At 44.5% G+C, this 14,886-nt stretch overlaps 2 protein-coding genes across 3 annotated transcripts; both read left to right on the forward strand.

The window, feature by feature from the left end:
- The first annotated feature begins 1,118 nt into the window (after positions 1 to 1,118).
- Positions 1,119 to 6,932, forward strand: LOC148389713 (glutathione hydrolase 1 proenzyme-like). 2 transcript variants are annotated; one of them, XM_088392932.1, is made up of 13 exons: positions 1,121 to 1,426; positions 2,066 to 2,251; positions 3,061 to 3,191; positions 3,287 to 3,376; positions 3,550 to 3,742; positions 3,824 to 3,987; positions 4,298 to 4,447; positions 4,638 to 4,774; positions 4,847 to 5,034; positions 5,124 to 5,251; positions 5,358 to 5,470; positions 5,585 to 5,698; positions 5,861 to 6,932. In XM_088392932.1, exons 1-13 carry the CDS (start codon positions 1,407 to 1,409, stop codon positions 6,005 to 6,007), a joined length of 1,761 nt encoding a protein of 586 aa, XP_088249058.1. In that variant the 5' UTR covers positions 1,121 to 1,406; the 3' UTR covers positions 6,008 to 6,932. The 2 variants fall into 2 exon arrangements, with proteins under 2 accessions (XP_088249057.1, XP_088249058.1); XM_088392931.1 differs by having other exon boundaries at positions 1,119 to 1,426; positions 4,638 to 5,034.
- Positions 6,933 to 8,361: 1,429 nt separating this feature from the next.
- LOC148389714 (histone H4) lies at positions 8,362 to 8,747 on the forward strand. Its single transcript, XM_088392158.1, has one exon. The coding sequence runs from the start codon at positions 8,391 to 8,393 to the stop codon at positions 8,700 to 8,702; it is 312 nt and encodes a 103-aa protein (XP_088248284.1). The 5' UTR covers positions 8,362 to 8,390; the 3' UTR covers positions 8,703 to 8,747.
- Positions 8,748 to 14,886: the final 6,139 nt, after the last annotated feature.

Raw genomic sequence — 14,886 nt, forward strand, 5'->3', positions numbered from 1 at the left:
GGTCAGTGTGTTCAGCTAGTGGTCTGCCTTTCTCCAGACACGAAGATTTAAACATCTGTATCTTAGAATTTGCATTTCGAATACTGTACTATACTAATAATACAAATAAGTACTGTTACTACTCTCAAATACCAATACTAGTAAATAATTCAATACCATTACTACCAGGAGACTATTACGAATTTGACCAGTACTGCAAATAATACTAATTTTACTGAGAAATACAAAAACTACACTGCTACTTGACTAATATTTCAATATACTACAAGTAAATATTTCTGCTATTACTATTTTTCGATTGGAGCGAGGAGACGACTGCAAACGCTGCTGGGAATAAAAATCCAATTGAATATGGTTTCCGCTCACGTTCCAAATGATGAATTAATTTCAATTTGCCATCATCATTCAAGGCGGCGTCAGGGGTCTGGTGATGTGCATTTTATAAAGGTGTTTAACGGTGGGCCGGCTTACGGTTTACGACTCCAGTGATAGTTACATATTGAAAAGCCACAGTGAGTGAGTGTCGCATATCACCTGATTTGCAGAATGCGGCCGACATAACGACGAGGAGCACGTTTCTTGTTGCAGAGGACCCTGACGCAAGTCAAGGTAAGAGCATATCACGCTCGTTGATTGTCATCCTTTGGAATGTAAACAATTGAATGCTACTGTATGTGGACTTAAACTGTTACCAAAAAAAAAAAAGACAAAATGTTTAGTTATGTAACACGTTACATAACATAATCAATAAGCAGTGTTGTACCTCACTGGCATTGAACCATGAATGACTTTTAATGAAATTCTTTTTTGTTGTCATAGTCATTTATTTGGATGTTGCACTTTAATGTCCCAAATTCTAAGTGTTTTCTGGTTCTTTGGGCAAACAAATTAAGAAACAAGTTAAGGGCTTTGTCCTAATTCACCACGTCGGCCACTATGTTCAATCACAAAAGCCAACTCACACTCATTGGTGGGTACCGAAAGGGATTTCCAACCAATGGCATGGTTACGTCACTGGGCAGTTTGACCTTCTTTAACTCAGCATTGGCTCGGGTACTTTTGGACCCAGCGCTGGGTTAGCTATTTCGCCCAAGTTGGTTTACTTTGGACCCAGGGGGGCATGTGCCATTTTGGTGATGGGAGCTTTGACAGTTTCCTTCTGCTGGCTGGCAAGAGAAGCAGACTCCAAAAGATTTGATATCTAATACTGTCAAGAGCCCGTTTTTGTGGTGAATGGTTCTTTTCCAGTTTTTGGTTAGATAGATGGGTGGAGTCTCCAATGCACACAAGTTTTAAGCAGTGGATAGATGAGAGCTTGCAAATGAATTTTTTTTTTTTTGCTAGCAGTTTTTTGCCTGTGGGAATCGTGTGGGCTTTTTTTCTTGACAAAGTTCTGCATTATACCCATGTTACTTTCTTCAAGTCGGTAAATTCTTTTCGCTTATTCTTGTATTCTTCACTTGTATTGTGCATTATTTTTCTGCCTGTATCTGAAATTGTTTCTTTGGTTGCTTTTCTGGTATTGGTGCCTTTACTTTGAAATTTGGTCTCTTCTGTTGGTGTTTTATTGTCTTCTGTGTGTGGGGTCTGTTTCTATCTTTTTTATTCTTCCACTTAGTCTTTTTGTCTACTTCTGTCTGGCGCCATGCTCCATTCATGATTCATTCATGTTGTTTTTTCAGTTTTTGGTGTTTTACTGTTCAACCTTTTGTCTATCTAGTTTTCCATTCTTTGTTTAGCTCTTGCTGACGTTGTCCTGTCTTGTTGATATAAAATTGTTTGTTCAAGTTCATGTTGGCTCTGTCCTTGTGCTTCACTTTTCTGATACACAATTGTAACAAACTTACACTTGCTGCTCGGCCAAGCTGACTGCCCCATTGATGGATGAGAATTTTTTTTGGGGGGGTCCTAATTAAGACTATATGGATACCCTAATCTTTTTTATGGATATAGTATATATATTTTTGGGGTTGTATATTTTCTATGTATTTATATATTTTTATATGCATCTATGTAATTAAAAAAACATTTGAATTCTTGACATTCTATTCTTTTCAAATTTCAGCGATTCCAAAGGCACCAAAATGGTGCGGGTGAGGATCATGCTGGCGGCAACGCTGCTAGTGATGGTGACGGTGGCCATATTTGTGGGCGTCTACTTCGGCGTGGATAGCAATACGCATCCAAGCGAGCACGTGTACTTGAAGGCGGCTGTGGCGGCGGACGCTGGGCCATGCTCAGTGATTGGCAGGCAAGGATGCACACATGCTTATTTTCCGACCCCGAGCTAAAGCTAGTATGACAAGCTTTACTGTTAAAGGGGAAGTCAAGTAAAAAAAAAATATATTAACAACGTTAACTACTAATCAGTACTAATACTAAAACTAATGAATACTATTATTTACTCTCATAACTACCAAATACTATTGCTGCTAATCTCATTGAACATCTAGCGTATCATATTAGCAATTATTCGCTAACTACTATTACCCTGCCACCTTGGATCTTAAGGCCGTCAATTATACGCTCACATTCACTGCGTGATAATTAAACAGACACACAGAAATCAGGCGAAGAAACCGTCACTGATTCTTTTAATACTCTTACGTGACTCTATTCACGCACGTTAATGAAAGCTAGCTCAGGCTTAACTAAACCATAAGCAGTATATACGGTACTGTACTGTATACACTCTCATTCCTCACAATAATCTAATGACATCCAGTGGATCCATAGTGGAAGATCTAATTATATGCGTCACACACAAGACTTTCCCTAAGAGGATGACAGAGCCCTTTGTCACGCTTCCATGACTTGGATAGAAATCGTGTACGGGGGGCTTAACATTGGACGGAGGGAACATGGAAATGACTTGAGCATACAACAGCTGCAAAATGAGCACAGATGACTGAACAGTGGCACACGTTTGCTGGAATATTTTTCAAAATATTCTCTGCTGTATTTCATATTATACTGCGGTTCGCTTTCCTAATGTGCAACAGCATCTCTCAGCGTCACTATACTCATAAAATTAAATTATGTTTGTGTGTATTTTGATAGTGACACATTGAAGAAAGGAGGCTCAGCAGTAGACGCCTGCATCGCCGCCTTGCTCTGTGTCGGCCTGATGAACGCTCACAGTATGGGCATCGGGGGAGGACTTTTCATCACCATCTACAACGCAACAAATGGTACACTTCCAATTCACCTTTAACGGCTTGACTTAATAACTTACTGGCACACGCTGTGCGCCCATAAAAATGACGCTCCCCTGCAACACACGCAGACGCGGTGGAAACTATCGACGCTCGGGAGACGGCGCCTCGTAACGCAACGGAGAATATGTTTGGTAACAGCACTGATTTGTCCCAGAAAGGTACTTGAGATTTTCTAAGAACTCTTAACTTCAGCTGTAAAGAGACTCGATCTTGATTACAGTGGTAAATGCTGTTACTATGAATTTATCATTTGTTGCTGCTCGTACCTTTCACCCGTCACATAGTAATTATGTAATGAAATGATCTCCATCTTGCTTTTATTATTTGATAGGAGGTTTATCCATCGCTGTACCGGGAGAGATTCGAGGTTATGAGCTGGCTCACAAGCGTCATGGCAAACTTCCTTGGAAGGATTTGTTCCAGCCAAGCATTGATCTGGCAGAGAAAGGATTTCCTTTGGGCAGGGCGCTGGCCAAAGCTCTGGCCCGACATAATAAAACCATCATCAAAGATGTAGCCTTGTGGTGAGACGTGAAAACCGCCGTGATGCTCATTTTCAAGAAATGTTTATGGGATTTGAAACAAAAACAGTTTTTGTCTTGCAGTGAGGTTTTCTGCCGTAGCGGCGGCGGCGACGTCTTGAAAGAAAACGATACCATTAAGTTTCCCAAGCTTGCAAACACTTACAGGAAAATAGCACAAGAGGGCGCTGACGCCTTCTACCATGGAGAACTTGCACACAATCTGGTGACAGATATCCAGGCTGCAGGTCATTTATTTCACATGACTTCCAATCTTTTAATTATTTATTCTTTTATATTTCCTCTCACAATGTCATTTCTTTAAAAAAAAACGTTTTTACGTGTGCATTAAGATTGATGCTACATTCTGTCCTCCATCTTGTGAAAGCTGGCTTTTTAAGATTTTTTTAAATCTTTGTTGATTCAAAGATGTGAATATTCTAAAGCGTCACAGCAAACATCTTCGCTCTCTGCGGCGTCTAATTTTACTCGCGTGACGGATTTGTATCCCAGATTGAGTCCAAGTGCATTGACGCTGTTTGTCTCTCGCTTGCATAGGCGGAATCATCACAATGGAGGATCTGAGGGATTATGTGCCAGTCTTGGATGAGGAGCCTTTGAGCGTGATGGTGGGGGAGTACACCATGGCTGTTCCCAACGCCCCCGCCAGCGGCCCCGTGCTCTCGCTGATATTAAACATCTTGAATGGTAAACCGCAGATTCTGTGTCCAAAAAAAGTACCTTGTGTGGGAGAGAGGATGCGCTTTCATGTGTGCAGCCTTCGCTTTTTCCCGGCCGCTTGCTCGGAATGGGAGAGTTTGTAAAGTTCGAAAATGAGATTCTAAAGTTCTGGTCAGTGTTTAAAAAGGTTTAGCTCCTCTCCCGGCATTTTCCACAGGGTACAACTTGACATCTGGCAGCGTGGCGAGCACCGAGAAGAAGATCTTGACGTACCATCGTATCACGGAGGCCTTTCGTTTCGCCTATGCAAAGAGGACCTTGCTCGGAGATCGTGCTTTCCTCAACATCACCTCTGTAAGAATCCTGTCAATCACCTTTGCAAATATCGACTTCAAAATATTGGTATCTTTTTCTCCCCTCGCAAAGCTCATCGAGAACATCACCTCTCAGTCCTACGCCGACGAGCTCCGTGGAAAGATCACGGACTGGACGACTCATAACATCAGCTACTATGAACCAGAGTTTTATCTCCCCGACGACCACGGAACCACGCACATCTCGGTGGTGGCGGAAGACGGCAGCGCCGTGGCGGCCACGAGTACCATCAACCAATAGTATGACCTCTCAGCGGACCTTTTAACCAGAAGCATGAGCATGTTTTTAATGTTCTTTTAACGTTCTCTTGGTTACTTCTGGCCTGCAGTTTGGGCTCCAAATTCTTATCGAGGTCAACGGGGATCCTCCTCAACAACGAGATGGATGACTTCAGCTCTCCGTTAATCACAAACGGTTTCGGGGTGCCTCCGTCACCGAGTAACTTCATCCGGCCAGGTTAATTGCAGGCATATATTCTTTATCCTCATCGATAGTTCCGTCTATACCAAACTACCGGGACACACCTGGGTTCAATAATAACTGACTCCACTACTGTTCAAAGGGAAAAGGCCAATGTCTTCCATGTGTCCAACCATCATCTTTGACAAAGAACGCCGAGTGAAGATGGTGGTAGGCGGCTCGGGTGGTACCAAGATCACTACCTCCATTGCTCAGGTAACCCCTTAAAGAAGCCAGTATGTCCTGGATTGGCCAAATGCTCTAAAAGGGTATCAATATTGAGAACGCTGCTCCGAAAATAGTTGTGATGAATGATTATGTGTCTCTTAGGTAATCGTGAAGGCACTGTTCTTTGACTACGACTTGAAGAAAGCCGTGAACGAACCGAGGCTTCACAACCAACTGAGTCCCAACGCTACTGTGGCCGAGCCAGACTTTGACAAAGTGAGGCTCGTGGAAAAAAATATATAAGTGGGGGAAGTCTTCCAGTACTCCAAATGTTCTCCCTTATGGGGAACAAACTGCCAACTGTGTTTTCATAAATGAACATTTATGATGGAGAGCAGCAAGTTCCTTGTTTTCCTGACATCTTGCTTGTCTTGGTAGAACATCTTAGAGGGTCTGGCAAAGAAGAACCATGAGATCGGAATCCTTAAATCCACTGGAGCTGTGGTGCAAGCCATCGTCCGCTACAAGGATGGACTCCACGCTCAGTCGGATCCTCGAAAGTGGGCGTACGCCGCGGGCTACTGAGCTCACCTGTGAAACGCCACGCCACTCCGATTGGACATTAACTTTAGAGACTCTCTGAACTTCTTGTCCTTTGCATCAAACGCTCTCCCAATAATTTTTTTGTAGATAACTGCACCAGCGAAATTTGACTAGCTCCTGGTGTCACCTGCATTGTCCTCTTGAGTTTTAAGAGGAGCCACTGTGAATGTTTAGAGCACAGCCTCTCCGTGACCTTATTGGCCGATCATAAAAGTGTACAATTCCTTACTCTTTTTGTAAATCATTAACACAAGTTCAGTACTGTCCAAGATGCCATTATGTAGCGACAAGGACAACCACTCTTTATTGGACCGACGTTTCTTCGGAAGCTTCCAAAATCACCAATACTTATCGCAATATGGCATCTTCTATGCGAGAAGAATGTGGAAATGTATTCCAAGACAATGAGTTGTTTTTCTCTCTTGAACTCTACATTTTATTAGAAATTGTGTCTTATTTCTTTAGGATGTTTTATAATGTCTCTCTTTGGTTTGGAATTCTTTCAAATGTTGGCTTTTATTCGTCTGGGCACGTTGAGTTACCTCGTGTATGAAATTGAAAATAAGTACAGATAAATAGCAGTGAGCATACTGTACACTTGACCGTTTTTAGTTGACCATGTGTGGTGGTTATCATTTTAAAAAGTATTTTGAAAATAGGTCAATTGATATATGTTGAATATCTGATTTGTTATGGAAAGTTGAAAACATTCCGAGTGAGATTCTCCAATCCGTTAATACTAAAATAAGCAATTCATTTTCTCCATTGTTGATCAAGGTAATGTTTTATTGAGAGCCTCACTTTCCACTTGGTGAGATAATAAAGCCCTAAATTGAGTGCATGTGAATATTTCATACAAAGCTTCCCAAAGCCCCCAAACTTAATAAAGATCCCCACTTGCTGAGCATCTTGGCAATTAGTCATTAAGAAGACAAGGAGACATTGGAGTCTGGCTGTTTCATGCCTCCGAGGCCCAATTAAGCATCACCTCAGGTCCACACACGTATTGCCGACACTGATGCAACACACACACAGACACACGCACACACTTAGTTACGGTATTTTTTGAGATGTGTTCACAGCACAGTGTCGCCTCTGTCTGCCCTGGTAAAGGCCTCTTTGATTAAAATGGCTGCCATTCAACGTGAGTCGAGTCAAGACTGTCAAATTGCTTTCGTCACGACGAGGGTATGGTTGCCCTCCATTGACAACCTAAATTTTGATATGTTTTCCATGAGATGTAGACAATTAAGTGTTTCTTTTGGCTGAATTTCTTTCACCGTACATGGACAATAGATGTTTTTTTTTCCCGATCAGATTTAGAGTTAGTAGTGCTGTTTGATGTAACTAAATCTACATTGGACTGGTTTTTAAAAATCAATTCATATTGGCCACCCAAGGTCTACAAGCTAGTCCGTAATAACATTATTGCTCAATTTCCTCTGCCTGTGCGTGTGCATGTGATGAGTGTGATTCAATCTTCCAAACTCAGACTGGGTGCACAACACAGGACCAGCTCAGTGGCCTAAGGGTAGTGTCCGCCCTGAAGCTGGAAGGTTTTGGGTTCAAACCCCGGCCGGGTCATTCCAAAGACCGTAAAAATGGGACCCATTTCTTCCCTGCTTGGCACTCAGTATAAGGGGTTGGAATGGGGCCTTAGATCACCAAATGATTCCCAAGCGAGGCACCGCTGCTGCTCACTGCTCTCCTCTCCACCAGGGCATGGATCAAAATCACACGGGGATGGGTTAGGACAGAGGACAAATTTCACCACACACAGGTGTGTGACTATCATTGGGACTTTAACTTTTAACTACAATGGCGTCATCTAGCGCCGAACCACTGTAGCACACATTTATTATTATTATTATTATTATACATAACATAGAGACTGAAAAACTCACATTTTCCGTTTTTTTCGCACATGGACTGCTGCTTGAAAGGGCAGGAAACTATCTCTTTACTGATTGGACAACCGATTCCCCGCTTCGACTAGCCAATCAATGAGAAGCAAGAGTGTGAATAACTACTCTGCTCGCCCAAATTAAGACTTCTATAATAATTTATAACAGACTAAAATGTGGGTCTTCTCTTTATTACGTCTATAATCATGTACAATACTACATAAATGTTGTAATGTTGCTGTGACTAGCACTAAATCGGTGTGAATTCTGTCTTTTTTCATTTTTAAACGTAGACACATATGGTAACGTGCTTAGTGAATTCGTTGGGGAAGGGCTGCTGAGCGACGTCTCTTTTTCCGGTCTTCTTTCAGGTCCGCGATGTTGGTATAATAATGTCTGCCAGTCACCAGAAGTCACAACTCCCACATAGTCTTGAGAAAGCCTAAAATCACAGCATCATAATGTCTGGCCGTGGCAAAGGTGGAAAGGGTTTGGGAAAAGGAGGCGCCAAGCGCCACCGCAAAGTCCTTCGTGATAACATCCAGGGTATCACAAAGCCAGCCATTCGCCGTCTTGCTCGCCGAGGCGGCGTCAAACGTATCTCTGGGCTGATCTACGAGGAGACCCGTGGAGTGCTCAAAGTCTTCCTCGAGAACGTCATCCGTGATGCAGTTACCTACACCGAACATGCCAAAAGGAAGACCGTCACCGCCATGGACGTAGTGTACGCACTGAAGAGGCAAGGACGTACTCTGTACGGATTTGGTGGTTAGGTTCATCAATTGTCCCGCTTTTAATCAACCAACGGCCCTTTTCAGGGCCACACACTCCTCGAAAGAGTTAATTTTCCCTTGGTCAAAGTCTCTGACACTCAGAAGAAACGGGCTTAATCCAGCCAATCACAGAGTGGCAATGGCACGATGGCAAGGAACTATGCCTTAGTGATGTGCATTCCAGTTCCTTTAAGTGAACTGAACCTTTAGACTCTCCTCACTTCAAATATTCGTTCAAACAAATTGTTCAACGAATCGTCCTTCCCCCCCCCCCCCCCCACACACACACACACACACATACACTGATCCGTTTATATATTTTAAGTTCAATAACAGAACTAACCAATACACCAGACAAAAAAAACAATTAAACACACGGTAATGTCAACAGCAACGCACACATTTTTCTCTATATTACAACATCCTGTGGGAACATATACATCAAACGATACAACTACCCCCCCAAAACAAATATAATAATAATTGGCTCGGGTAACTCACATTTCTTTCTATAATACAACACCTACTTACACTGAGTGCCAAAAGTCCCAATGATAGTGAGCAGCAGGGGGGGCGGGGCCATTTCAACCCCTTACACTGAGTGCCAAGCAGGGAAGAAATGGGTATCATTGTTATAGTCACTGGTATGACTCGGCAGGGGTTTGAACCCACAACCTCCCAAACTCAGGGCGGACACTCTCCTCTTAGGCCACTGAGCTGGTAAACACTTGTATTGTAGTATAACACTTGTAGTCGTTTTTAAATAAGGTGTATACCTATATACGCCTAAATATTGTTATCCAATATATCTACTGCAATTTCACATTAGATTGCTGGTTTGAAATTTGCTTTTAATATTATTATTTTTAATAAACATTTATGTTAAAACTTGTCTGGTGTTTTATTCCTTGTTTCTTTATTCGCCAATTAAAACATAAAAATCAGCTTAATCATGCTTTATATGACAATATGTGTAAGGTACACCTTCAATAGGTACACTACACAAGGTTTAAAAAAAAGAATAAATAAATAAAGCACATAAAGCACATCAAGGTAATTTCTCGCACCTGGGATCGAACCAAGTTCTTACCTAGCAAAAGCTCGAGTCACTAACCAGTCTGCTATTTTGACCAGCAGCCTACAATTGCTTGCACTGTTTTGCACTAGTGATGTGCATTCCAGTTCTCAAGTGAACTGAATCTTTAGAATTGGTTCCCTCAAAATATTTGTTCAAAAGAATCGTTCACCAAATCGTTCGCTACACTTTTTTATTTACACTTGTATTGTAGTATAACACTTATAGTAGTTTTTAAATAAGGTGTATACCTATATACGCCTAAATATTGTCATCCAATATATCTACTGCAATTTCACATTAGATTGCTGGTTTGAAATTTGCTTTTAATGTGATTATTTTTAATAAACATTTATGTTAAAACTTGTCTGGCGTCTTATTCCTTGTTTTTATATTCGCCAATTAAAACATAAAAATCAGACATTTGGTTAACTGCTTTATATGACAATATGTGTAGGTACACTACACGAGGTTGAAAAAAAAAAGAGAATAAATAAATAAAGGGTTAATTGCACAACAAAAGCATTTCCTCGCACCTGGGATCGAGCTTATGCTGTGCTTAGGGTTATGCTTGCTCTTGCTGTGCTTAGGGTTAGGGTTTTTGTTAGGCTTGCTCTCGCTTTTGCTGTGCTTAGGGTGAGGCTTGCTCTTGCTGTGCTTAGGGTTAGGGTTAGGGTTTGTGTTAGGCTTGCTCTTGCTGTGCTTAGGGTTAGGGTTAGGGTTTGCGTCAGGCTTGCTCTCGCTTTTGCTGTGCTTAGGGTTAGGCTTGCTCTTGCTGTGCTTAGGGTTAGGGTTAGGGTTTGGTTAGGCTTGGTCTCGCTTTTGCTGTGCTTAGGGTTAGTCTTGCACTTGCTGTGCTTAGGGTTAGGCTTAGGCTTGCTCTCGCTTTTGCTGTGCTTAGGGTTAGGCTTGCTCTTGCTGTGCTTAGGGTTAGGGTTAGGGTTAGGGTTTGTGTTAGGCTTGCTTTTGCTGTGCTTAGGGTTAGGCTTGCTCTTGCTGTGCTTAGGGTTAGGGTTAGGGTTAGGTTAGGCTTGGTCTCGCTTTTGCTGTGCTTAGGGTTAGGCTTGCTCTTGCTGTGATTAGGGTTGGGGTTAGGGTTTGGGTTTGTGTCAGGCTTGCTCTCGCTTTTGCTGTGCTTAGGGTTAGGCTTGCTCTTGCTGTGCTTAGGGTTAGGGTTAGGGTTTGCGTCAGGCTTGCTCTCGCTTTTGCTGTGCTTAGGGTTAGGCTTGCTCTTGCTGTGCTTAGGGTTAGGGTTTGGTTAGGCTTGCTCTCGCTTTTGCTGTGCTTAGGGTTAGTCTTGCACTTGCTGTGCTTAGGGTTAGGCTTAGGCTTGCTCTCGCTTTTGGTGTGCTTAGGGTTAGGCTTAATCTTGCTGTGCTTAGGGTTAGGGTTAGGGTTTGGTTAGGCTTGGTCTCGCTTTTGCTGTGCTTAGGGTTAGGCTTGCTCTTGCTGTGATTAGGGTTAGGGTTAGGGTTTGGGTTTGTGTCAGGCTTGCTCTCGCTTTTGCTGTGCTTAGGGTTAGGCTTGCTCTTGCTGTGCTTAGGGTTAGGGTTAGGGTTTGTGTCAGGCTTGCTCTCGCTTTTGCTGTGCTTAGGGTTAGGCTTGCTCTTGCTGTGCTTAGGGTTAGGGTTAGGGTTTGCGTCAGGCTTGCTCTCGCTTTTGCTGTGCTTAGGGTTAGGCTTGCTCTTGCTGTGCTTAGGGTTAGGGTTAGGGTTTGTGTCAGGCTTGCTCTCGCTTTTGCTGTGCTTAGGGTTAGTCTTGCACTTGCTGTGCTTAGGGTTAGGCTTAGGCTTGCTCTCGCTTTTGGTGTGCTTAGGGTTAGGCTTAATCTTGCTGTGCTTAGGGTTAGGGTTAGGGTTTGGTTAGGCTTGGTCTCGCTTTTGCTGTGCTTAGGGTTAGGCTTGCTCTTGCTGTGATTAGGGTTAGGGTTAGGGTTTGGGTTTGTGTCAGGCTTGCTCTCGCTTTTGCTGTGCTTAGGGTTAGGCTTGCTCTTGCTGTGCTTAGGGTTAGGGTTAGGGTTTGCGTCAGGCTTGCTCTCGCTTTTGCTGTGCTTAGGGTTAGGCTTGCTCTTGCTGTGCTTAGGGTTAGGGTTAGGGTTTGGTTAGGCTTGCTCTCGCTTTTGCTGTGCTTAGGGTTAGTCTTGCACTTGCTGTGCTTAGGGTTAGGCTTAGGCTTGCTCTCGCTTTTGGTGTGCTTAGGGTTAGGCTTGCTCTTGCTGTGCTTAGGGTTAGGGTTAGGGTTTGCGTCAGGCTTGCTCTCGCTTTTGCTGTGCTTAGGGTTAGGCTTGCTCTTGCTGTGCTTAGGGTTAGGGTTAGGGTTTGTGTCAGGCTTGCTCTCGCTTTTGCTGTGCTTAGGGTTAGGCTTGCTCTTGCTGTGCTTAGGGTTAGGGTTAGGGTTTGGTTAGGCTTGGTCTCGCTTTTGCTGTGCTTAGGGTTAGGCTTGCTCTTGCTGTGATTAGGGTTAGGGTTAGGGTTTGGGTTTGTGTCAGGCTTGCTCTCGCTTTTGCTGTGCTTAGGGTTAGGCTTGCTCTTGCTGTGCTTAGGGTTAGGGTTAGGGTTTGCGTCAGGCTTGCTCTCGCTTTTGCTGTGCTTAGGGTTAGGCTTGCTCTTGCTGTGCTTAGGGTTAGGGTTAGGGTTTGGTTAGGCTTGCTCTCGCTTTTGCTGTGCTTAGGGTTAGTCTTGCACTTGCTGTGCTTAGGGTTAGGCTTAGGCTTGCTCTTGCTTTTGGTGTGCTTAGGGTTAGGCTTGCTCTTGCTGTGCTTAGGGTTAGGGTTAGGGTTAGGGTTTGTGTTAGGCTTGCTTTTGCTGTGCTTAGGGTTAGGCTTGCTCTTGCTGTGCTTAGGGTTAGGGTTAGGGTTAGGGTTTGTGTCAGGCTTGCTCTCGCTTTTGCTGTGCTTAGGGTTAGGTTTGCTCTTGCTGTGCTTAGGGTTAGGGTTAGAGTTTGTGTCAGGCTTGCTCTCGCTTTTGCTGTGCTTAGGGTTAGGCTTGCTCTTGCTGTGCTTAGGGTTAGGGTTTGGGTTTTCGTCAGGCTTGCTCTCACTTTTGCTGTGCTTAGGGTTAGGCTTGCTCTTGCTGTGCTTAGGGTTAGGGTTAGGGTTAGGGTTTGTGTCAGGCTTGCTCTCGCTTTTGCTGTGCTTAGGGTTAGGCTTGCTCTTGCTGTGCTTAGGGTTAGGGTTAGGGTTTGTGTCAGGCTTGCTCTAGCTTTTGCTGTGCTTAGGGTTAGGCTTGCTCTTGCTGTGCTTAGGGTTAGGGTTAGGGTTTGCGTCAGGCTTGCTCTCGCTTTTGCTGTGCTTAGGGTTAGGCTTGCTCTTGCTGTGCTTAGGGTTAGGGTTAGGGTTTGCGTCAGGCTTGCTCTCGCTTTTGCTGTGCTTAGGGTTAGGCTTGCTCTTGCTGTGCTTAGGGTTAGGGTTAGGGTTTGCGTCAGGCTTGCTCTCGCTTTTGCTGTGCTTAGGGTTAGGCTTGCTCTTGCTGTGCTTAGGGTTAGGGCTAGGGTTTGTGTCAGGCTTGCTCTCGCTTTTGCTGTGCTTAGGGTTAGGCTTGCTCTTGCTGTGCTTAGGGTTAGGGTTAGGGTTTGCGTCAGGCTTGCTCTCGCTTTTGCTGTGCTTAGGGTTAGGCTTGCTCTTGCTGTGCTTAGGGTTAGGGCTAGGGTTTGTGTCAGGCTTGCTCTCGCTTTTGCTGTGCTTAGGGTTAGGCTTGCTCTTGCTGTGCTTAGGGTTAGGGTTAGGGTTTGTGTTAGGCTTGCTCTCGCTTTTGCTGTGCTTTGGGTTAGGCTTGCTCTTGCTGTGCTTAGGGTTAGGGTTAGGGTTTGTGTTAGGCTTGCTTTTGCTGTGCTTAGGGTTAGGCTTGCTCTTGCTGTGCTTAGGGTTAGGGTTAGGGTTTGTGTTAGGCTTGCTCTCGCTTTTGCTGTGCTTTGGGTTAGGCTTGCTCTTGCTGTGCTTAGGGTTAGGGTTAGGGTTAGGGTTTGTGTTAGGCTTGCTTTTGCTGTGCTTAGGGTTAGGCTTGCTCTTGCTGTGCTTAGGGTTAGGGTTAGGGTTAGGGTTTGTGTTAGGCTTGCTTTTGCTGTGCTTAGGGTTAGGCTTGCTCTTGCTGTGCTTAGGGTTAGGGTTAGGGTTTGTGTTAGGCTTGCTCTCGCTTTTGCTGTGCTTAGGGTTAGGCTTGCTCTTGCTGTGCTTAGGGTTAGGGTTAGGGTTTTCGTCAGGCTTGCTCTCGCTTTTGCTGTGCTTAGGGTGAGGCTTGCTCTTGCTGTGCTTAGGGTTAGGGTTAGGGTTTGTGTTAGGCTTGCTCTTGCTGTGCTTAGGGTTAGGGTTAGGGTTTGCGTCAGGCTTGCTCTCGCTTTTGCTGTGCTTAGGGTGAGGCTTGCTCTTGCTGTGCTTAGGGTTAGGGTTAGGGTTTGGTTAGGCAAGAGCAAGCCTAACACAAACCCTAACCCTAACCCTAAGCACAGCAAGAGCAAGCCTCACCCTAAGCACAGCAAAAGCGAGAGCAAGCCTAACAAAAACCCTAACCCTAACCCTAAGCACAGCAAGAGCAAGCCTGACACAAACCCTAACCCTAACCCTAAGCACAGCAAGAGCAAGCCTAACCCTAAGCACAGCAAAAGCGAGAGCAAGCCTGACACAAACCCTAACCCTAACCCTAACCCTAAGCACAGCAAGAGCAAGCCTAACCCTAAGCACAGCAAAAGTGAGAGCAAGCCTGACGAAAACCCTAACCCTAACCCTAAGCACAGCAAGAGCAAGCCTAACCCTAAGCACAGCAAAAGCGAGAGCAAGCCTGACACAAACCCTAGCCCTAACCCTAAGCACAGCAAGAGCAAGCCTAACCCTAAGCACAGCAAAAGCGAGAGCAAGCCTGACGCAAACCCTAACCCTAACCCTAAGCACAGCAAGAGCAAGCCTAACCCTAAGCACAGCAAAAGCTAGAGCAAGCCTGACACAAACCCTAACCCTAACCCTAAGCACAGCAAGAGCAAGCCTAACCCTAAGCACAGCAAAAGCGAGAGCAAGCCTGACGCAAACCCTAACCCTAACCCTAAGCACAGCAAGAGCAAGCCTAACCCTAAGCACAGCAAAAGCTAGAGCAAGCCTGACACAAACCCTAACCCTAACCC

The sequence above is a fragment of the Syngnathus floridae genome, chromosome 12, assembly GCF_059516105.1.
Source record: "Syngnathus floridae isolate MCC-2025c chromosome 12, RoL_Sflo_1.0, whole genome shotgun sequence".
Taxonomy (NCBI): Eukaryota; Metazoa; Chordata; class Actinopteri; order Syngnathiformes; family Syngnathidae; genus Syngnathus; species Syngnathus floridae.